Source organism: Hyperolius riggenbachi, chromosome 8 (genome assembly GCF_040937935.1).
Source record: "Hyperolius riggenbachi isolate aHypRig1 chromosome 8, aHypRig1.pri, whole genome shotgun sequence".
Lineage (NCBI taxonomy): Eukaryota > Metazoa > Chordata > Amphibia > Anura > Hyperoliidae > Hyperolius > Hyperolius riggenbachi.
Genome location: NC_090653.1, coordinates 44,270,157 through 44,294,294, shown reverse-complemented (window position 1 = coordinate 44,294,294; position 24,138 = coordinate 44,270,157). Strand labels below are relative to the sequence as shown.

The following is a 24,138-nucleotide window of genomic DNA, read 5'->3' as shown; positions in this document are numbered from 1 at the left end:
TGACTGCAACGTGCAAGCCAGGTACCTAGAGATTAAAGTGTTGGGGCGGGGGGGGGGGAGGGGGGCTGGGGCACCTCTTAGTCTAATAGCAAGCAGTGTGTGAAGGTTGGGGTGGGAGGGATGGAGGGGCGCACTTTGGTGTCTCAGCCTTGGGTACTGGAGGACCTGGTCCCCGCTCTGCATAGCTAGGCTTTTCAATGCGCCCCCCTCTGGATAAATTTGGCTTGGTCACGCATCAGAATGTGGTCATAGTCATGGGTGGAGTCAAATGCACAAATGCTGCTTGTATAGCCAGATGTGCCCCCCCTTCCCTCTGGTTAGATAGCCAAATGTGCCCCCCTTTAGATAGCCAAATGTTCCTCCCTTCCCCTCATTTAGATGTACCCCCTACACTTAACCAGATGTGCCCCCCTTGTTCTGCTGCTGCTAACACTTCTGCACTCCTCTGCGGAGGGAAGGAGAGAAGCAGGGGTACTTTGGGCAGCCAGCGAATCGCTTCTCACTCACTTGGGGGTGCGGTGGCCATGCTCTGTGCCCCCTTACAGTGCTGCGCTCGGGGGGGGGGGGATGTGTCCCTCCTTGCCCACCCATAGATACGCCTCTGACTGTAAACATTGGAAATCTCTTCCAAATGCTCAGATGTGGTTAGGACCGAATGTATTTCTTGTTTGTAAATAGGTCCCGTAGTATCAAGAAGGTGAAACATGGGTCAGTCTGCTGCCACTCTAAGGATCGTCATCTGCTAATTACACAATTACGGCCACATGTATTTCAATTTGGAAATTCAATTGACTTTGTGTAATCCATTCGTAATTTCTCTTTGTCCTCCTCTTCCTCTTGATTCCTTTTATTTTATTTTATTTTTTGCTGTCTTTTATTACTAGCCAATTTGTATTCTGTGGGTCAGATGGAATGTCACCTAGTAGTCGTCTCCTCCCATCGCTGTCACCAAAGAAATTGGTTTTATTTACTTTATTTAGGCAACTTATTTGTTTATTTGTCTGTTTTAGGGGATTCTGGAGGCCCTCTTATGATACAACATAAGAACCGTCATGTCCAGGTAAGAACATTTGAGTTTTGCCTACAACTATCCTGTTAACTGTACAGGGCCTTACTTGCCAACACACCTCTAGAGATGTTCCGAACATAGAATTTTATGTTTGCGAACGGCGAACTTCCGCAAAACGGACGAATCTGGCGACCCGTCATAGACTTCAATGGGCAGGTGAATTTTAAAACCTACAAAGACTGTTTCTGTCCACAAAAGTGATGGAAACATTGTTTCAAGGGTCTAACACCTGGATAGGGGCATGCCAGTGGGGGAACCATGTCAAAAGTCCCACCAAAAATTACGGAGTTGACGCAAAGTCGGGTTTTAATTCCTAAAGGGCAGAAATCACATTATGCACAGCACTGGGTGTCAGTGGGCTGTGGAGTATCTCACACAGAGAAATGCAATACTACTATCAGAATACAGTGAAATAATAATGCACTGGAGTGGTTCTGTGCCTGCAACTTAATGAGGCAACAACAATAGCAGTAGTGTACACAGCTCTGGGTCTCAGTGGGCTGTGGAGTGTCACACACAAAAAACACAGACCAATGTGCTAGTCCTCAAAAGGGCTGTTTGGGGTGCTTTCACAGCAAGTGAGGAACAAGAACACAGGCCTAGCTAATGCTGTCCCTACCTATCTGCAGCAAGTCTGTCCCTGCTCTCACTAACAGTCAGCAGCCAGCAGAGAATTGATCCAATATGGCCACCGCAACTGCTTTTTGATAGGGAGGTGGGGAGTCCAGAAAGGGGTGTTAGCTGATTGGCTGCCATGTGTCTGCTGACTGTGAGGTAAGGGGTCAAAGTTTAGCTCAATGATGTATAGGGGGTGAATCGAACAAGACAAATGTTCGCTGTTCGCCGTGAATGCGAACAGCAGATGTTCCCAGAATACTGCTCGTCGGCGAACTGTTCGGGCCGTCTCTATACACCTCTAAAATATTCACATAGCATTGTCTTATTTGTTGTTGATATAATTTTCTATCTGCTCTTGTTGTAAACTAGTGCTCATCCTCTTCTCCTTCCCCTTTCACATCCACTCCAACTGTCTTCCCTTCAACCTGCATGCTCCTTCTCTTGCCTTCTTCTTCCTCTTTCTCCCTCTTCTGGGGCCTTATTCAATTTACATCCTTCCTCCGCACCTCCTGCCATACCTGCTATACCATATGTGCCAATAAGTATATGTGTTTTACTACATGTTATGCCTTTTTAGTGAAATTTTGTATTAAAGTGGACCTAAATTAAAAATACAAGATTTCAGAAATAAAATCTATTTTCTAAATTATAATAATAAATAGCAGCCTTTTTTCAGCTGCATGATGACAAATATAAAACTACATTTATTGGAGGAACCCCTCCCTTCCTTTCATATTGCCGGGACAGAATCCGGCAAACTGGTGGAGTAGGTAGTGTCCAGCAATGGAGGAATTGCTAATGGCTGCCCCCAGTATAACCCTAGTTATGGAAAGAAAAGGGTGAAAAGCATGCACTGAAATGCTCATAGGCTTGAAGGAGTGTTTATTTATCTTTGTATGTGTCAGAGTGGTGCAACTAAATATTTTTAATTGAAAAAAATGTTTGGTTTGGGTCCGCTTTAAAGATGTGGATTTTTTACTAAGTATATAGCGTGTTGCTCCTGTATTCTTTGTCTAGTTGGAGGCATAATACTGTCTTTTTTCACCCGTATATTGCACTGCTTTGGAGTATGTCATTTCAGTGTCAGGCATATTTACTGTTATGCACTCACTTTTCTCTTTTGTTTGGACAGTATTCAATTCACTATTTCTCCTAACTTTTCTCCTAGGAGATAATTTTTCAACTTCTGTTGAAAATAACTTTTCGGCACTTGAAAAAGTACCAACAAGTACTAAAAAGTACCAACTTCCTCCCTTCCTTCCTTCCACCTGAACTGAAAATGAAAAGTCAAAATAAACATACAAACGTCATACTTACCTCCCATGTAATCTACTCTTTAATCTCGTTCTCCTCTCCTGCATCCTGTTTGCCTACAGTTACATAGTTATTTGGGTTGAAAAAGAAATATGTCCACCAGAAAACAAAGTACAGCACCAGCCTGCTCCCTCACATATCCCTGTTGATCCAGAGGAAGGAGAAAAAACCCTTACAAGGCATGGTCCAATTAGCCCCAAAAGGGAAAAAATTCCTTCCCGACTCCAGATGGCAATCAGATAAAATCCCTGGATCAACATCACTAAGCATTACCTAGTAATTATAGCCATGGATGTCTTTCAAAGCGAGAAAAACATCTAAGCCCCCTTTAAATGCAGATATACAATTTGCCATAACTACTTCCTGTGGCAATATTTTCCACATTGTAATCACTCTTACTGTAGAGAACCCTTTCTTTAAAAAAAATGGCTAAAACGTATTTCTGCCATGCGCAGATCATGTCCACTAGTCCTTTGCAAAAGCTTAGGGACAGATAGTTAATCTGCCAAGCTTTTATATTGCCCTTTGATGTATTTATACATGTTAATTAGATCCCCTCTAAGGCATCTTTTCTCTAGACTAAATAAACCCAGTTTATCTAACCTTTCTTGATAAGTGAGACCTTCCATCCCACGTATCAATTTTGTTGCTCGTCTCTGCACCTGCTCTAAAACTGCAATATCTTTCCTGTAATGTGGTGCCCAGAACTGAATTTCATATTCCAGATGTGGTCTTACTAGAGAGGTAAACAGGGGCAATATTATGCTAGCATCTCAAGTTTTTATTTCCCTTTTAATGCATCACAAAAAATGTTTTGCCTTAGCTGCAGCGGCTTGGCATTGAGTACGATTATTTAACTTGTTGTCGATGAGTACTCCTAAGTCCTTCTCCAAGTTTGATGTCCCCATCTGTATCCCGTTTATTTTGTATGGTGCTAGACCATTAGTACGTCCAAAATGCATGACTTTACATTTTTCAACATTCAATTTTATCTGCCATTTATGTGCCCATATAGCCATCCTATCCAGATATTGCAATATGCCAATATCTTCCTGAGAGCTGATGATTCTGCACAATTTTGTATCATCTGCAGAACAGCTTTCTACTTCATCTACTAGGTCATTCATAAATAAATTGAAGAGCACTGGACCCAGTACAGACCCCTGTGGGACCCCACTGCTAACAGTCTCCCATTTTGAGTATGATCCATTGACCACAACTCTTTGCTTTCTGTCCATTAGCCAGTTCCCTATCCATGCACACAGACTCTTCCCCAGTCCTTGCATCCTCAACATTTGCACCAGACTGTTGTGGGGAACCGTATCGAAAGCCTTTGCAAAGTCCAAGTATATCACATCTACAGCATTCCTAATATCTTTACTAGTTCACTACCTCATAAAGGCTGAGCATGTTAGTCAAACAGGACCTGTCCTTAGTAAACCCATACTGATGGAGAGAAATAATATTATTCTCTGCTATGAAGTCTTGTAAAGTATCTCTTAGTAACATCTCAAATAGTTTGCACACAATTGACGTTAAGCTTACAGGTCTATAATTTCCCGGATCTGATTTTTTGACCTTTTTAAATAATGGGAAACATGGGCTGTATGCCAGTCTATTGTAACTCTGCCAGTTGAAAGAGAGTCACAAAAGATAAGATAAAGGGGTTTATCGATAACTGAACTTAATTCCCTTAGGACCCGAGGATGTATTTCATATTGACCAGGTGCCTTATTCATTTTTATTTTATTTAGTCTTTTCAGTTCTTCCTGCATTCATTATTTAATATTACAATTGGAAGATTGGGACTGTCCCATCTGTAATTAGCATGTTTCCATTGTGAAGACAGAAGCAGAGTGTACTGTGATCAATGGAATTCTCTGTTCTCCATTTATAAAATGGCTTTTACCCCATAATAGCTTCATGGTCAGCATACTGCTAAACTGTAATATTTGCCCACTTAAGCCATAGGGAAACATGGACATTACCTTGCTCATCAATTGTCCTTTCATTTATAACTGACAGCAACTGATATAAATCTGACATCAACTGATATATTTCAGTTCTGACAAATCTTGTCAGAACTGGAAGGAATCATTGTAAGAAGAAAATGATGAGCTTCTGAGACAAACTGATGGCGAGATAAGTACGTAACATTCATTTGGAGAAACATCATGGGCGCGATTCACAAAGCGGTGCTAACCCAGTTAGAGACTTTAGGCGTGATAACCATTGCACCACGCTGGTGAAAAGCCAGTTTAGGCGTGATAAGTTTAGGTGTGATAAGTTTAGACATGCTAAGTTTAGATAAGTGTAGATAGCGTGCAAAGTCCCGCACGCAAAGCAGCGCCATTAAACTTTATGCAAAGTGCACCAGACTTTGCTAGCGCAAAACTTTTGATCAGCTGTGCACTGCGGTGCTAACGCAGTTGGTGCTTAAACTTATCACACCTAAACTTATCATGCCTAAACTGAGTTTAGGCGTGATAAAGGGCTTTTCACCAGCGTGCTAACTGTTAGCACCGCTTTGTGAATCAGGCCCCATGTGTTTATTTTAAATATTTTTACTCGGTTCAGGTTCAATTTTAAAGAGAGATTTTCATAAACAGGATGTTACGTGTTTGGCCCTGATTTCCATTTTTCTAAGTTCTCTCTCCTTTCCTCCTCTACAGGTTGGGGTGATAAGCTGGGGAACAATAAACAGCTGTAAGCAGCTTAAAAGAGACAGGGTTCCTGAAGCATCTCGGGATTTTCATGCCAGTGTACTCTACGGACTGGACTGGATTCTTGACATTGCAAAGGAGGAATTATTACCCACTGAAGAGTAACTGAACTAAGAAAGAGCTTAGAACATTTTGCACCCGCAGCAGTAGAGATAGAATAATACAGCAATACTGATTGGGCGCATATAACAAGCCAACGGGTGATGGAGTCTAGCAACATCTGTCTGTAGCTGAAGTATCTGATAGGACTGACCCTTTGAAAGTTAAAATAAGTGTAAAACATTTCAATCATTTTTACTGTGTAATCGTACTCTATAGCTCATTTCGCTCTGCATATAAAAAAATTAAAAATGACGTCCAAATTAAACAATTCATGTTGTTTTGTTTTTTTTTCAAGAGGGTGTAATATTTAAAGTCAATGGCAGTGTTGATTGTAATAAGCTAATTATGATGATGCAAAATTTTGCGTACATGTTTGCAGTTACGCCTATATGTAATTACAAATTGCTTATTCAATTGATTTTGTATACGCATTTGTAATTACGCATGAATTTACACGTCATTTCGTGCCGACTTTGGCGGTGAATAGCAAAGCCCCCCCATACATGCTATTGCTACCAAAATTGCTACATATGTTTAACCTATTTTGGTTCCTGGACGTAGAAACTACGTCCAGGAACCATGCGCACCACCGCGCGCTCCCATGGCCGATCGCGCGCGTGCACGCGCACTCCTGGCCGCGGATTCGGTAGCCACGGAATCAATGTATCGGGCTATGGTGCCCGATCACTGATTCCTCTCCCCCGCTGAAAAAGCGACAGCTTCTCTCGGAAGCTGCGCCTTTTCTGGCCGTTCCCTCCCCGATGAGTCACTCTTAGGCCCGGTTCACACTTGCGGTTCTCTGCCAAACGGACCGGATGACCTGACCGGATCCGGACCGGATCCGGATCAGAACCGTACGGTTCTGATCGATCCGGATCCGGTCAGGTTGCATCAGGTGTTCATCAGGATGCGATCCGGATCCGTTTGGCAAAAGTTAGTACAAACCAAATAAAATGTTGGGGTCTGGGAGGTCAGCAGAAGGGGGACCTGTGGAATCAGGCCCTCCGCTGTTTAGCACTCACCTCCACCTCCGACATGCTGCCAACATCTCCAGCTCATTTAAAAGTCACTGCTGCTCCACTCCAAAATGCTTGCCCATGTGTCCCCATCCAAAATCGCCGCAACAATTCGCATAGGAAGTGGGGTAGAACATCCGGATTTTTAGCCAGTGTGTTGTGCGCTCTCCGGTTCTCATTGCTTTGTATTGGCCGGATGGTGCAGTCCGGCTCCGCCCCGGATACGGCTGCCGGAGGAGCCGGACCAAAAAATAGCGCATGTTGGGTCTTATGCCGGAGTCCGGATCCGGTCCGGATCCGGTCCGGACGAAACGGACGCATGTGAACGCACGCATAGGCTTTCATTGCTATGCCGTGCGTCCGTTCCGTCCGTCCCGCATGCGGTCCGGCTCCGGCACGGCGATTCCGGACGGCGCCCGCTAATGTGAACCGGGCCTAAGCGTGTGTTACGCTTAGAGTGACGTCATGTAAACAAACTCATGGCCGCCATCTTGTGGCCAAAAAGTAAAACTACAACTAAAAGTAAAAAAGGATTAAAACAACACACAATTACATTATAAAACTACAGTTTACATCCCACCCTCCCAAAAATACCCAAATAAAATGTTTAATATAAAAAAAAACATTACAATAAAAAAATAAAGGTAAATATTTACCTAAGTGTCTAAACTTTTTAAATATCAATGTAAAGATGAAATATTTCTATATTTTTTTTATTTTAAACTTGTAAATAGTGATAGATGCAAAACGGAAAAAATGCACCTTTATTTCCAAATAAAATATTGTCGCCATACATTGTGATAGGGACATAATTTTAACGGTGTAATAACCGGGACATATGGGCAAATACAATACGTGAGTTTTAATTATGGAGGCATGTATTATTTTAAAACTATAATGGCTGAAAACTGAGAAATAATGATTTTTTTCGTTTTTTTTCTTATTCTTCCAGTTAAAATACAGTAAAGTGGCTCTTAGCAAAATGTACCCCCCAAAGAAAGCCTAATTGGTTGCGGAAAAAACAAGATATAGATCAGTTCATTGTGATAAGTAGTGATAAAGTTATAGACTAATGAATGGGAGGTGAACATTTCTCAAGTGAAAACGACGGAACGCTAATGGGTTAAGGAGAATAGTGGATACAAGTCAAAAAAAAATATTTTTTTTCAAAAAGACCTTGTAGTTTTTGATAAAATCGATTTTAAAAATGCAAAGAAAAATAAACGCTAAAAAATACGTTTAAAAAACATTTTTCTTTGTATTTTTAAAATTGGTTTTATCAAAAACTACAAGGTCTTTTTGAAAAAAATGTTTTAACTATTATTAGTTGTACCCACTAGCCTGTAACAAAAATTAAACACATAATTACAAATGCTTACGATGACAAATTAAATTAATTACGCTTTCCCCGAAATTTTGCATTATGATTATGATACGTAAATGCAAATTATGATGCATAATTAATTACGCATAGGCGTAATTTCTTCTCATCCCTAGCCACTCAATGGGAACTGTTGTTTTTTTTTTTTATTATTATTTCATAAACACTTTTTTCCTTTAATTTGTTTTGATGATTCGGTTCACACTGTTCCTCCAAAATCCCTCTTGTAAAAATTTGACCGTTTCTGTCGATCAAGGAATGAAGAGAAGGCAGAGTTTATTTGAAAGGATCTGCCTCTCCTCCGTCATGCATGCCCTGTCTCCGCCCCTCTGAGCCCCGCTGCTCATGATGTGGGCTCCCTGCTCTGACTCACCAGAGCATGCATAGCGTCAGGACTGAGTCAGCCACTTACATACCTGATATTTAACTCTTTCAGGCAGAGAAAGAAAAAAAGGAACACAGCATAGTTATTTGTGTGCTAGGCACTGTACATACCCATGTCTATCTCATCATGTCGCTTGTCACCTTGGGTATCCTTTAAAGGACAACTGTAATGAGGAGGATGTGGAGGCTGCCATATTTATTCCGTATTAAACAATACCAGTTGCCTGGCAGCCGTGCTGATCTATTTGTCTGCAGTAGGGTGTGAATCACACCATAAACAAGCATGCAGCTAATCTTGTCAGATCTGACAATGTAAGAAACACCTAATAAGCTGCATGCTTGTTCAGGGGCTATGGCTGAAAGTATTAGAGGCAAAACATCAGCAGGGCAGCCAGGCAACTGGTATTACTAAAAACGAAATAAATATGGCAGCCTCCATATACTTCTTGTTATAGTTATCCCCAAAAGTTGGTGAAAAAGTCACTGAGTCTTATAGTACAAATGCAGGGAGTTCCTGACTTGTGAACACCTGCCAATACGAGTGCTGCATTCACCACATCCACATTACTATCACTCACTACTAGTACACCAATACTCATGGGCGTCCTGGTTCCCTTAAAAAATACACATACATATATGTGTCTGTAAAAATATTCTACACTTTAAAAATATATATATAAAAATATGCAGATTATGCACGTATATACAAAAATTCCGATGAGAATAAAACTAGGATTGCAGAAATTATGACCATTTTGTCTAGAAAAAGTTCATTTCATCTTCTGATTTCCAATATGACAGCAGGATGTCCCCACGTTATCACAATGTCCAATTAGGTATATATTGTCTCACCTGGTATTCCAACAGCGTTATGTTATTTCTAGAGCAGACACCCCCTCGGGTATTCCTCCCGCAGCTGAGGACACTGATTGGGTCTATCTCACCTCGTATAGTGTAGCTCCCGTGGATGGTTGTAATATCCTATTTCCACATCAGCTCTGGGCAGCTCGTGTCATTCGGGTGATCAGTCCCCGCAATCCTCCTCAGGGAATCGGCGGCGAGAGGCCGGCTCGCCACGCTATCTCTCACCCAACAAGCGGCTTCCGGTTCTTCGCTCTTCCGTGTTGACGTCACTTCCTCCAGTGCGTCTCACACTCTGTACAGATTACTTCCTTGCGTTCCACCCAACTTGTATTGTATCTTGCACTCTCTTCGGGTGATATAAGCAATTGAAGTGCACTGGCTAGTAGGTAGAATGGGGCGCCCCTTCACCACTACTACAGTATACAGATGATTGACATGTTTCGACGGTAACGTCCGTCTTCATCAGAATCTAGAGAGCCATTGAACCAGTTGCCTTTTTTATACCAGCTGACATTCAGATCGTAATCCCTCCCATCTCTTCCATTAAAGGGACAGTCCTACAAATAGCTTCACACAATCCGGCTGATATGTATATATTATATTGAGTTATAGTCCACTACAGCACTTCTTAGTGTATTGCAAAATCTTCTACAGCCCTCATTATCCAGAGGAGAGTGTAAAAAATTGCACATATTATAATGAACCATTATAAACTTATATACACATATAAAATCCTCAAGGGAACCAGTCCTCCCACAAAGAACCAGAATACCCATGTGTAGCACTCACACCCTAGTTCATAAATCCAAATAACTCCATCTCCTCATTCAATCCTTTGGGGGCAAGGCTATCCAAATTAAAAATCCATCTGCTCTCCTGTCTTGACATTTTAGCAAGATAGTCGCCCCCCCTTATATCCCTATGTACCACTTCCAGCCCAAAGTAGATTACATTTCTCACACAGCAATTGTGGTGGTTTGCGAAATGTTTGGAAAGTGGGTGCCCCTGCCACCCCTTCCCAATATTGTTTAAATGTTCCCCAATCCTGCTGGACAGAGATCTTTTAGTGCGCCCCACATATATTTTCTTGCAAGGGCAGATCAGGCAATAGATCACACCTTTTGTATCGCATGTGATCAATTCCCTGATCCTGTATCTATCATGACCCCCTCTAACCTCAGTAATTTTCTTATAACCCACTGTCTTCCTACAGTTAACACATCTCCCACATCTCACAAATCCCCCCCCATCTCCCCCCTTAGGTTTCGTGATATAATCACCAGCCGCCAAGGCTACCCTCAGACCCACATTTTGGGATTTCCTATAAACGATGGCTGGGTTAGTAGGCAGGATCCCATTCAGCACCTTGTCTTCCCTTAGAGTGGGCCAATGTTTGGCAATAATGTTGCGTACCACTCGACTACGTGGGCCATACCTCAGGCTCATTTTCAGGGAATGGTCTTGTACACTTCCAACCCCTCTCTTACATAATAGATCTTTCCTATCCATCACCCCTACTTCCCTCTTGGCTGCTGTTATAATGTTCTCAGTATATCCCTTTTCTCTAAACTTATCTGCCAGGATGTCTACTTCTGCTTGATATTGTATATCATCTGTGCAATTACGTTTCATACGTACAAATTGGCCTTTAGGGATATTTTCAAGCCACATAGGTAAGTGACAGCTGGTAGTTAAGATATAGCTATTGACATCCGTAGGTTTTGTGAACGTGCGTGTTTTTAAACAGTCATTTTCTACATAAATGTTCAGGTCCAGAAAATTGATTTCCTTCTCGCTAATTTCTGATGTCACAAAACCTACGGATGTCAATAGCTATATCTTAACTACCAGCTGTCACTTACCTATGTGGCTTGAAAATATCCCTAAAGGCCAATTTGTACGTATGAAACGTAATTGCACAGATGATATACAATATCAAGCAGAAGTAGACATCCTGGCAGATAAGTTTAGAGAAAAGGGATATACTGAGAACATTATAACAGCAGCCAAGAGGGAAGTAGGGGTGATGGATAGGAAAGATCTATTATGTAAGAGAGGGGTTGGAAGTGTACAAGACTATTCCCTGAAAATGAGCCTGAGGTATGGCCCACGTAGTCGAGTGGTACGCAACATTATTGCCAAACATTGGCCCACTCTAAGGGAAGACAAGGTGCTGAATGGGATCCTGCCTACTAACCCAGCCATCGTTTATAGGAAATCCCAAAATGTGGGTCTGAGGGTAGCCTTGGCGGCTGGTGATTATATCACGAAACCTAAGGGGGGAGATGGGGGGGATTTGTGAGATGTGGGAGATGTGTTAACTGTAGGAAGACAGTGGGTTATAAGAAAATTACTGAGGTTAGAGGGGGTCATGATAGATACAGGATCAGGGAATTGATCACATGCGATACAAAAGGTGTGATCTATTGCCTGATCTGCCCTTGCAAGAAAATATATGTGGGGCGCACTAAAAGATCTCTGTCCAGCGGATTGGGGAACATTTAAACAATATTGGGAAGGGGTGGCAGGGGCACCCACTTTCCAAACATTTCGCAAACCACCACAATTGCTGTGTGAGAAATGTAATCTACTTTGGGCTGGAAGTGGTACATAGGGATATAAGGGGGGGCGACTATCTTGCTAAAATGTCAAGACAGGAGAGCAGATGGATTTTTAATTTGGATAGCCTTGCCCCCAAAGGATTGAATGAGGAGATGGAGTTATTTGGATTTATGAACTAGGGTGTGAGTGCTACACATGGGTATTCTGGTTCTTTGTGGGAGGACTGGTTCCCTTGAGGATTTTATATGTGTATATAAGTTTATAATGGTTCATTATAATATGTGCAATTTTTTACACTCTCCTCTGGATAATGAGGGCTGTAGAAGATTTTGCAATACACTAAGAAGTGCTGTAGTGGACTATAACTCAATATAATATATACATATCAGCCGGATTGTGTGAAGCTATTTGTAGGACTGTCCCTTTAATGGAAGAGATGGGAGGGATTACGATCTGAATGTCAGCTGGTATAAAAAAGGCAACTGGTTCAATGGCTCTCTAGATTCTGATGAAGACGGACGTTACCGTCGAAACATGTCAATCATCTGTATACTGTAGTAGTGGTGAAGGGGCGCCCCATTCTACCTACTAGCCAGTGCACTTCAATTGCTTATATCACCCGAAGAGAGTGCAAGATACAATACAAGTTGGGTGGAACGCAAGGAAGTAATCTGTACAGAGTGTGAGACGCACTGGAGGAAGTGACGTCAACACGGAAGAGCGAAGAACCGGAAGCCGCTTGTTGGGTGAGAGATAGCGTGGCGAGCCGGCCTCTCGCCGCCGATTCCCTGAGGAGGATTGCGGGGACTGATCACCCGAATGACACGAGCTGCCCAGAGCTGATGTGGAAATAGGATATTACAACCATCCACGGGAGCTACACTATACGAGGTGAGATAGACCCAATCAGTGTCCTCAGCTGCGGGAGGAATACCCGAGGGGGTGTCTGCTCTAGAAATAACATAACGCTGTTGGAATACCAGGTGAGACAATATATACCTAATTGGACATTGTGATAACGTGGGGACATCCTGCTGTCATATTGGAAATCAGAAGATGAAATGAACTTTTTCTAGACAAAATGGTCATAATTTCTGCAATCCTAGTTTTATTCTCATCGGAATTTTTGTATATACGTGCATAATCTGCATATTTTTATATATATATTTTTAAAGTGTAGAATATTTTTACAGACACATATATGTATGTGTATTTTTTAAGGGAACCAGGACGCCCATGCGTATTGGTGTACTAGTAGTGAGTGATAGTAATGTGGATGTGGTGAATGCAGCATTTTTATGTATATTTCGCTATAAATCAAATGCAAAGTGAACTAATAAAACAAGAGATTTAAATTCCATATAGTAAGAAAGCAATTATTCAGCGCACCTCTCAATATATTGTTATATCTCTCTTTGTGGACGGTGGGGAACGGGGGTTTCACCCCACCTGAGTAGGTTGCAGCAATAAATAGGATATATAATATTAAACTGTATCCGAATATATTATTTGGGCAGCGCCCTCCAGTTATTGTATACCTGCCAATACGAACCTCCAACCAGCCGCAATGTTGGGGGCTCCCTGTACTGTGCCCATGCAGAGGAGGACACAGTGGGACACAAAGGGGCATAGAGGGGAACACAAAGGGGCATAGAGGAGGACACAAGAAGGACACAAAGAGACACAAGAGGTACAAGGGGGCATAATCCACAAGATGCCCCTTCACCGTGGATGCACTATTATCCATAGATTATATGTATGTTACGCGAAAGGGTAGACCGCTACACTTACGTGTGTACACAGATGGGAGCAGGGAGATCAATGCCAAAAGTCCATAAATGTCCAAGGAAGTCCCGCTACACCAAGAGGTAGGGTGAAGTAGAAAAAATACTTTATTGTAAATCCATCTTAATCCATCACCAGTGTACAAGTAAAAAGCTCACGCAAATCGGAGCGATGTATGGCTCCTTAATCATAGCTATGATTAAGGAGCCATACATCGCTCCGATACGCATGAGCTTTTTACTTCCTTGGACTTCCTTAGACATATATGTATGTTACGGCCAGAACCCGAAGTTTGGCCACTTCGCGTAGTGGCTGGCCACTTTCGGGTTCTGGCCGGTCAATGTGCGAAGTGGCCGCGGCGCTGCTGCCAATGTCCAAAATGAGCCGAATCCTGTCGGCTCCGATCATTTTCCCCGGTGCTGGCTCCGCCCACTGCCTCCCTGCTATCGGCTTCTGACAGCCGGGCGACACATGCGTCCCCCCCAGAGTCGTTCGTGGCTGCAGGAAGGCAGGAAAGCAGGAATTTGTTCGTCCCTGCAGAGTGGGTGCTGACAGAAGCAATGTCTGCAGCGCTCCCTGCTCTGCTTTCCTGCAGCCACGAATGACTTGGGGGAGGGGGGGGGGGCTTGTGTGTCTCTGGCTGACTGAAAGCCGATAGCAGGGAGGCGGGGGGCGGAGGGAGGGAAAATGATTGGAGCCGCCAGGATTCGTCTCATTTCAGACATTGGCAGCAGCGCCGCGGCCACTTCGCACATTGGCCGGCTAGAACCCGAAGTGGCCAGGCACGACGCGAAGTAGCCAGACTTCGGGTTCTGGCCGTAACATATATAATAACTTGAGAGAGAGGCCAAAAGAATAGGACTATTCTGGATGAGAAGAGGCAAAATAATAGGTCTAGAAGAAAAGAAACAGGAAGAAGTTATAGGATGAGTAGATGCACCTTGTATGTAGAGAGTTTAGTTTGTCTAATTCCACCTCATCTGTGTTTAATCACAACTGTAATTTGATCTCTCCCCTGTCACGGCAGATAAGCTTATTTGTAAACACAGGATGTTAACATTATGTCTGCTTCCAAGAAAGCAGAAAGTAGACACACTGCAGATGTATTGCAGGATTTGTATCAGCTGTAACAAAGAAATGTTTTTCTTTAAAGGTTAATATGCTGTTGCTTATCTTTTAGAGCAGAGAGGAAGTTCTGAGATCAGGTCCACTTTGATTTGTGTCAATAGTGCTAAATATTACCAAACTGTTTCCCTCACCTTGCAACCCCCTCTTGTTCCTTGTGGTGGTTGTCTTTGAAAGTTTTTTTGGACTAGATAGTATAGACTTGATGGTATGATGTAACTGTTAAGGCCTGTACCCACTACGACCATAGCTCCCAACTGTCCCTCTTACTGAGTGACAGTTCCTCTTTGCAAACCAAATCCCTCTGTCCCTCTTTCTCCCTCGTTTGTCCCTCTTTCAGGACTGATGTACAGATCTATGTAAATATATGTATTTTTCTACTGAAGTAATATACTGTATTTCCTATTATCAAATGTTAAAATGATGAAAACCTACGGATGATAGAAAGGACCATGTTGTGATTCTGAATTCTTTGGGATATGCATGACAAGGGGTGTGGTGGAGGCACGGTCAGAGGCATGGCAGGGGCGTTTCTTAAATTGTCCCTCTTTCTTACCTCAAAAATTTGGGAGGCATGACTGTGATTTCTCTGACACCCAGCGACTTTTTGAGAGATGAGCAATCGTTTCCACGGTCTCGCAACGTGGGTACAAGCAAAACAACCGTCACGGCGGATTGGATCTTTAACCTCCTTAGCAGTATGCCCGACACTGTGTCGGGCATACCGCCAGCTGTCCCCAGGAGTCCCCCAGTATAATTTTTAGAGATTGCATAGTTCAGCTAGCACCAGGCTAGCTAGCAGTGGTGGCTGGCATCCCCCAATTACTTTTGATCCCCCCTGATCGCCTCTAAATACATTACCCCCCCTGGATCTAGTGATCGCACAGCCTCCCTGCACATCTCCGGTCCTCTCTATGGGAGGATCCGGTCTGCGCATGTCGTCATGACGTCGCCGACGTCATGTTCGATCCTCCCCATAGAGAAGAGCAGAGCTGTCCGGGGAGGATGCGCCGGTCGCTGGATCCAGGCTGGGTAATGTATTTAGCGGCGATTGGGGGGGGGATCAAAAGTAATCTAGTGCTAGCTGAAGCTATTACAACTATGTGATCTCTAAAAATTATACTGGGGGACTCTTGGCTGCAAACCCTCCTGAGCGGCGTAACGCTCAGGAGGGTAAGATCCCTGATGACTCCACACAAAGTACTGCGATTGCTTGACTTTCCATTTGTGCCTATTGTGTGCTGTGTATCCGCCCGCTAGAAGCTGAATGGCAGACCGCGGGAGGACAGCGTGGGACTTAGATGTGTTCATGGGGTGGGGGCAGGAGGACAGCGTGGGACTCAGATGTGTTCATGGGGCGGAGGCAGGAGGACAGCATGGGACTTAGATGTGTTCATGGGGTGGGGGCAGGAGGACAGCGTGGGACTTAGATGTGTTCATGGGGTGGGGGCAGGAGGACGGCGTGGGACTTAGATGTGTTCATGGGGTGGGGGCAGGAGGACGGCATGGGTCTTAGATGTGTTCATGGGGTGGGAGGAAGCCCCGGGTAAGTATCAGAGCTTTACATTATTTTCTCTCTGAGTCTCTTTAGGACAGTGATGATGGGAGGGGGGAATATAAAGTTCAAACTAAGATACATGACTCTGTAACTGCACCACTGTCTGTACTCCAATTTTTTATCATACAATTTGTGCTGAGCCCATTTAGTGGTTCCCTGTGTGCCTGGTGGACACCCAGGATTAGATTTCTACACAGGCCACATAGGCCATGGTTAGAGGGAATGCTCCATAAGGGAGAGGCTGCCAGTGGAAGAGGTCTCTGTGCATAATGAGAGCTGCTGCTGCCTCACATGCATGTGAGTGTTGCACATGGAATGGGGGCTATAGTGTAAGAAGAGGGGCACAAGATAGTTGCCCTGGATTAGTTAAAAAAGTACAGATATAACAAAATGGAGACGCAGAGAGCCCAATTTAGTGCAGTATGTACTGGTAAGTGGTTATGAAAGGTAAGTATGTATTTATACTCACAAACATGGGTTACCATCCAGGAAACCACTATGAAGGCAGGAGAGGACATTAGACCTGTCCCCACTCAGGATTAAGAAGTCGCTCTCTGTAGATCGGATATAAGGGGCCAACTCCAGAGACGCTGAGCTTTGCACCAGACCTATCTGAGTGTTGTGCTCTATTTCTATTGCCTGATGAAGCGGGAGATGCCCGGGAAATGTGTTGCACTTTCCGGAGTATGTAAATACATTTTTGTTACTTTTTGAATATACACAATACTAGTGTGTGTCTGCTTGGAGGAGGTGGGTCCACCTCGGCCTCCTCTTGTTTTGGACGTTTTACACTATTTTATCCTTCTGGCGCCTCCGTCTACTTATACAAAAGTACAGATATGTCCCATTTGAACCCCCGGGATGACTCCCTCTCCTATACTGCTTATTGGATAAAGCTAGTTTACAGTTTCAGGTATATTTGCCTGCTCTTCTAGCCTGCGTGTTCCTTCCCCAATCTTAGTGATCTTATTGGGACTTAAAAAAATAAATGCAAAATGTAGTTAAAGGAGCACTACAGCGGAAAATTATAAAATTTAAAATATGTGCAAACATATACAAATAAGAAATACACCTTTTCCAGAGTAAAATGAGCCATAAATTACTTTTCTCCTATGTTGCTGCCACTTACAGTAGGTAGTAGAAATCTGACAGAAGTGACAGGTTTTGGACTAGTCCATCTCTTCATAGGGGATTCTCAGCAAGGCTTTTATTCTTTATAAAGATATTCCCTAAAAATGATTTAAACAATGATGCTGGCCAGCCTCCCTGCTTCCTACACAGTTTTTTGGCAGTTGGACAGAGCAACTGCCATTCACTAAGTGCTTTTGAAAAAAAATATATCCCTGAGAATCCCCTATAAAGAGATGGACTAGTCCAAAACCTGTCACTTCTGTCAGATTTCTACTACCTACTGAAAGTGACAGCAACATAGGAGAAAAGTAATTTATTTCTCATTTTACTCCGGAAACGTGTACTTTTTATTTGTATATGTTTGCACATATTTAAAATGTTATAATTTTTCGCTGTAGTGCCCCTTTAAGGTCATAAAAGTTATTATTATGGCCAGAATTATATTTCAGCTTTTGTTTAGGCTATGCAGCCAAACAATGTTGGTTCTTCACATGCAGATTGTGAACTGGGATACCATGTTTACTTTCACATTCGCCCCGCACCTTATATGGCTCAGTGGATTCTAAGCAAAGTATTATCACCAAAAGACATGGAAAGTAGGGTTTTTCATTAATCTCCAAAAACATAGGAGGTACGCTAGAGGAAACTTGGCTGAGGCACCCAACAACAACCACCTCTACTACTACTGACAATCCAGCATGTGTACAGCAGCCTCTGGTTCCCCTCTCTCTTTTACCCATTGTTTGCCCCGCTCACTATCCCTGTTTCTGCCCCGACACACACACACACAAACACATAGCAAAAGAAAACGCCACTAGCCCAGGGGCCTTAACCCTGCACTGTCGCCCGAGGAATCAAATCCCTCTCAGGTGATCATGCTTGTTGTAGGTGTCTTTGAGGCTTAACAGCCTACCCAGAGGCACTGGACCAATAACTGCAGTAATGGAAAGAAATCACCAGTTGAGATGATGCCTTCTCCTAGGAAAAGCCCATTATTGATCAATTCAGTTTGCCATGTTAGCTGGTCCCGACCAGGCTGCAACCATGATCACATGATCCTGAACAGCCAACAAGGACAGATTTATATTGGCCACGTATGGTGTGGCTCTGATTCCATGTGCAGCAGCCCTCCTCCCATTCCATGTGCAGCCCCCTCTTCTATGTGTATCATCTATGTACAGCAGCTCCTCTCTTTCATTAACAGCTCCCTTGGGCATCAGTTTCCCTTTTCCACATGTTGCTCCCCATTTCAGCCTCCTTTTTCATATGTAGCAACCACTCTTTCATTTTTAAAGTGTCCCTTGGGCGGTAGCGACCCGAGGCCCAGGCCTTTGTGGCCTTCCCAGAAATCCAACCCTGAGAGCCAATCACTGAAGTACAACCCAAATCACTTGATAGGTTGATCGTTTGGTTCTCCATGAATTAACTTTCCCAAGTGAAGTGAATATCTGTAACCATAAGAGGAAACTCATTTCCCTATGTTTCTGTCAGTGACGTGTCTCATGTGCTGAATAGTATATGTACTTGAGAATTTTGCACAGAGCTTTCAGGCCATCGCCCATCCTCAACAACATGAATGTCTTTAGTTGGAGGTTATCCTTAAATTAAATAAATCAAATCACGAGTTATCAGTAACAATTTTTATTTGAAATAGTGAAAACATGGTCAGTGTCCCTTTCAAAGATCATTCCTCCTAAATCAGGTATTTCAGTTACAGACATGTGCTGATGGACTCTGTCACCCACTGACTGATAGTCTGGCTACTTCGGGTTCTGGCCGGCCAAAATGCGAAGTGGCCGTGTTACAGCGGCCAATGACAGAAACGAAACATTCCGGCGGCTCCGGCTCCTCCCCCTGCCTCCCTCCTCTCAGCAGTCGGCCAATTAGAGTCCAGGGCACTAGCTCCTCCCCCACCTCCTTCTCTCACCACTGGCATTAGGCATTGGGCACTGGGTATCCCTACCCACCCTATATCTTCCCCCTTGCTAACTTCCCCGCCACGACAAGTTTCCGTTCGCAAACGCGGGGAAGTACTGCAAGAGGCAGGGGTTTGTGCCACCACTTTCATTCCGATGTGTGGGCACTGCAGAGCGGGTGCTGGCAGAAGCAATGTCTGCAGCGTTCCCGCTTCCTGCTCCTTGCGGTGCTTCCCTGCGGTGACGAACTCGGAAGTGCGAGGGGAGATAGAGGGTGGGTAGGGATACTGGACCTGCGGCTGCCAGAGGTGAGACTGCTGAGAGGAGGGAGGCAGGGGGAGGAGCCGGAGCTGCCTGAATGTTTTGTTTCTGACATTTGCCGCTATAACATGGATATTTCGCATTTTGGCTGGCCAGAACCCAAAGTGGCCAGACTTCAGGTTCTGGCCGTAACATATACATCACCCCCCAAACATTGTCACCCTTCAGCGCTTCTAATCATATAAAGAAAATCAGCTGGTGAGCAGGAAGGAATGGCAGCTCCTGGTCATTACTGCAGCAAATAGGAAGAGCCAAAACTCCTGCTCATGCTTAGATCTTTCCGCCAGAGTTCTCAAAAGCTAAATAAACACTTCAGATTTCCAGCTGATATAATCAGTAGCTATCATTTTGGCCAAAGAAAATCAAAAGTGCGAAGTGTGAACACTTCAAAGAAAGTTCCATCAGCATTGTGCCACTCAGTCAGGCAGCTGCCTCCTCCCGTCTCCTTACTGCAGAACACACTGCTCGGCAACAGTGTGTCTACATAGAGATTGTTTTTTAAAACTAGTTCCTGAAATGATCTGTAAAGATTGTTTTGAGCAGCAAATAAGGAAAGTGAGTATAGAGAAAGAAGAAGCTGGGACAGCTATCTGCAACTGAAATATCAGTTTTGTGATAATAAATGATGTTTGATAGTTACAACAAGCAACAAAGAACTCTGATCATGTTAGCCAAGGTTCCACATCTGGACATTTACTTGACAAGACTTAATTCATCTTTTGTAACTTCTCCAATCCAATCCATGGAGTGCAATACATCTGCATGGAAGTCTCGAGACCCTGCCGGAACCTTATTGCGTATAAAGGCTTGACAGCTGTTTGTTGTCCCCCAGCTTATTACCCCCACCTACAGAGAAGAAAAAGAAAGGCGACATTAGCACAAATACATGAAATGTGCTGCCTGAGCATGTTAGGCCGCTTACACAATTTTGATTGGTCAATCACTGGCCAATTTTGCCACCAAGGCCGGTTCTCACTACAATTGGGTCTTGGGGCAAAATTGACTTGGGAGGGGGGCGGGACCCTTCCAACCAAATCACACCCAGGGCCCATGAGCTGGCCGCCAGGCTCGATCCAATCCCCCATCACAAAATATCATTACGTGTTCATCATATGTCCCCCGATCCCTTTTTGGGGTTCCCATTAGTAACCTCCTCCTTTTCCTATATAGAGTAAACACACAGTGTCACACGCCCCCTGGTGGCCGGACTGCACAATGCCTTTCAATCGGTTCCAGCACACAGACCATGCAATCGGTGGTCACAATCAATGTGCAGAAACCACTGGAATTTTGGCAGCAGACAGGCTAGAAGGGAGCTTGTGAGTTACAGTAACACAAATTACACACTATTTCAGGGTATAACTGCCGCCACTCCTGCAGAAGGCAGGAGACCTAACTACACTGATACTAATACCTGCTAATAAAACGGTTAAACACACTCTATTTTATCTAGCTATCAACAGTAGTAGCGACTCTTCGGGATGCTAGGATTCTTTCTATGTTGCGGAATAGTAGGTTTAGCTGAACAAATAAATGACTTTAGAGTCGTTTATTATAAATGCAATATAAATAATTAATATATACAGAAAATCATTAAAATCAACAATTATAGATACAATAGTAGCGCAGCATGAAAATAAAAAGGGAGGAAAATATGTACACTTAAGGTCAGGTAAAGGGAGCTGGGAAAAAAGTGCGCAGGCCGCTAGTGGACAAAAAGGGCGCCGCCATTCACTCCCATAATAAATAGCGTTTAACCACTTGAGGACCCACCCTTTACCCCCCCTTAAGGACCAGCGCTGGTTTGATTGATCTGTGCTGGGTGGGCTCTGCAGCCCCCAGCACAGATCAGGGTGCAGGCAGGGAGATCAGATTGCCCCCCTTTTTTCCCCCCTATGGGGATGATGTGCTGGGGGGGTCTGATCTCTCCTGCCTGCTGTGGGTGGCGGGGGGGGCACCTCAAAGCCCCCCTCCGCGGCGAAATTCCCCCCTCCCTCTCCTACCTGCTCCCCCCCCTGAGATCCGGGGTGCACAGGACGCTATCCGTCCTGTGCAGCCAGTGACAGGACGTCCCCTGTCACATGGTGGCGATCCCCGGCCGCTGATTGGCCGGGGATCGCCGATCTGCCTTACGGCGCTGCTGCGCAGCAGCGCCGTACAAATGTAAACAAAGCGGATTATTTCCGCTTGTGTTTACATCTAGCCTGCGAGCCGCCATCGGCGGCCCGCAGGCTATTCACGGAGCCCCCCGCCGTGATTTGACAGGAAGCAGCCGCTCGTACGAGCGGCTGCTTCCTGATTAATTAGGCTGCAGCTGGCGACGCAGTACTGCGTCGCTGGTCCTGCAGCTGCCACTTTGCCGACGCACGTTATGAGTGTGCAGTCGGCAAGTGGTTAATGGGCGCCGAGCAAGAAAAAAGGGCGCCGGAGCTAAATAAAGTTTACAAACGGCGCCCGGAGCTAAATAAAGTTTACAAACGGCGCCCGGAGATGTTTAATGATTTATAACTGAACTTGTGGTGATTTACGTTTATAAAATCCACCCGTGCCGAATAACGTTTATGAAAATACTAAACATATTTATCTTATTTAAATAATTAAAACATTATTTAAAGTTTTATCCCTTACTGTTTGTAAAACATTATTATTCACAAAATAAAGCGATCAGTACGTAACGTAAATTGCAAAATATTTTTTGCATCCACAATTAGTAAAACATTATTATCCACATAATAAAGGGGGGTCTTAGGTTTAGGCACCAACAGGGGGGTCTTAGGTTTAGGCACCAACAGGGGGGTCTTAGGTTTAGGCACCAACAGGGGGGTCTAGGGGTTAGGGGTAGGTACAGGGAGGGTTACTTAGGCACCAACAGGGGGGGTCTTAGGTTTAGGCACCAACAGGGGGGTCTTAGGTTTAGGCACCAACAGGGGGGTCTTAGGTTTAGGCACCAACAGGGGGGTCTTAGGTTTAGGCACCAACAGGGGGGTCTAGGGGTTAGGGATAGGTACAGGGAGGGTCCTGTGTAAGAGTAGGCTTAGGTATAGTTTTAGTAAAATTTTAGTAATAATTACTAATGTTTTACAACACTTATTACGAATGTAGTTATATTTATATCATCGTTATAAAGAATATTTTCAGATTTTATTATAAGAACAAACCATAAATGAAGGTTATTCACAATAATATACAATTATAACAATTAAACATATATTATTGTTTTTTTTATAAACGTAATTATAAGTTTAACTTTTGAAACAGGGAAGATTAACGTTTTCACAATTTCCGATTTCATAAACATTATTTAATGATTTATAATTTTGTTCAACATTATTTGTAAACGAAATATAGCACACTATTTTTATAAACCCTATTAATGATTAATTATTATTTAGAGTTTACACCCCGCGCCCTTTTTGTCCGGGCGCCCTTTTTGTACGTACGCCAGGTAAAGTCTGTCCGCTTTGGAAAGCAAGTTAGAGTCCTTTATCCCAGTTTGGAAGGACTGAGAAACAGAGAACCAGCCCTCGGGTCCTCCGGCTGGTTCTGGCAGGATGGAAAATGGGAGAACTACTTCTCTCTGCCTGAAACTTGGTTTTATTGAAGCTAGTTTTGGGGTGGGACAAAGCCTGCCCCTCTGGTTGACAACCAATCACAGTCCATGTCCTTGGAGAGAGATTTAGGCTTAAACATATATACCCCTGTCATTCAAAACCAATAAATGCCACATTTGCACTGATAACAGATTAATACACAGTGGATCTGGAGGATCATACAGAGATCAAGAATCACGAGTCTAGCCCAAGTGGTTGCACAAAAATTAATACCTCAGCTTAGGAAAGAGCTAGGAACTTGCGCCATTTCATCTGAGCTTAAATGTGTTATTATCATAGAGATCATCAGTGGCATTCTGCTACAATCTTACCAAAAAATGACTGGGTATATTTTTCACTTTGTGCTATCCATAGTAGGAACCATGCTGAGCTGCTGCCAGGCTGACTGGGGGAATGTAGGTTCTGAATAGGCCCCCTGCTGTGCATTTCCTGACTATTCCTGTGTATGCTGTCCTTCGCAGGTAACTGTGGCGAGGTTAATTACCCGGTCTGAGTTGTCAGAGGTACATGTGAAAATGTCTTCTGGGCCCCCTGCATTCTAAAGTAGGCTAGGGCAAATGGTACTGAAACACACTCAGCTGAGAGAGACATTCCTTTGAACCAGGTAATTAAATGTAAACACTGGCTACCCTAGAGAACAAAGTAATTCTCATGAAAA

General features: G+C 43.8%; 2 protein-coding genes across 5 annotated transcripts in view; one reads left to right on the top strand and one right to left on the bottom strand.

Moving 5' to 3' along the window:
- The window catches only part of LOC137528776 (complement factor B-like), a 219,292-nt gene extending 213,198 nt beyond the window's left edge, over positions 1 to 6,094 (top strand). The window contains exons 17-18 of the mRNA XM_068250347.1: positions 1,011 to 1,060; positions 5,674 to 6,094. Of these exons, the coding sequence (XP_068106448.1) occupies positions 1,011 to 1,060; positions 5,674 to 5,829 (206 nt within the window). The 3' untranslated portion in view covers positions 5,830 to 6,094. The remainder of the gene's footprint in view (positions 1 to 1,010; positions 1,061 to 5,673) is intronic.
- A 13,163-nt stretch (positions 6,095 to 19,257) lies between these two features.
- LOC137528775 (complement factor B-like) overlaps positions 19,258 to 24,138 on the bottom strand; it is a 142,835-nt gene continuing 137,954 nt past the window's right edge. For all 4 annotated transcript variants that reach the window (XM_068250342.1, XM_068250343.1, XM_068250345.1 and 1 more), the window contains one exon: positions 19,258 to 20,715. In XM_068250342.1, coding sequence (XP_068106443.1) covers positions 20,563 to 20,715 — 153 coding nt within the window. In that variant the 3' untranslated portion in view covers positions 19,258 to 20,562. The remainder of the gene's footprint in view (positions 20,716 to 24,138) is intronic.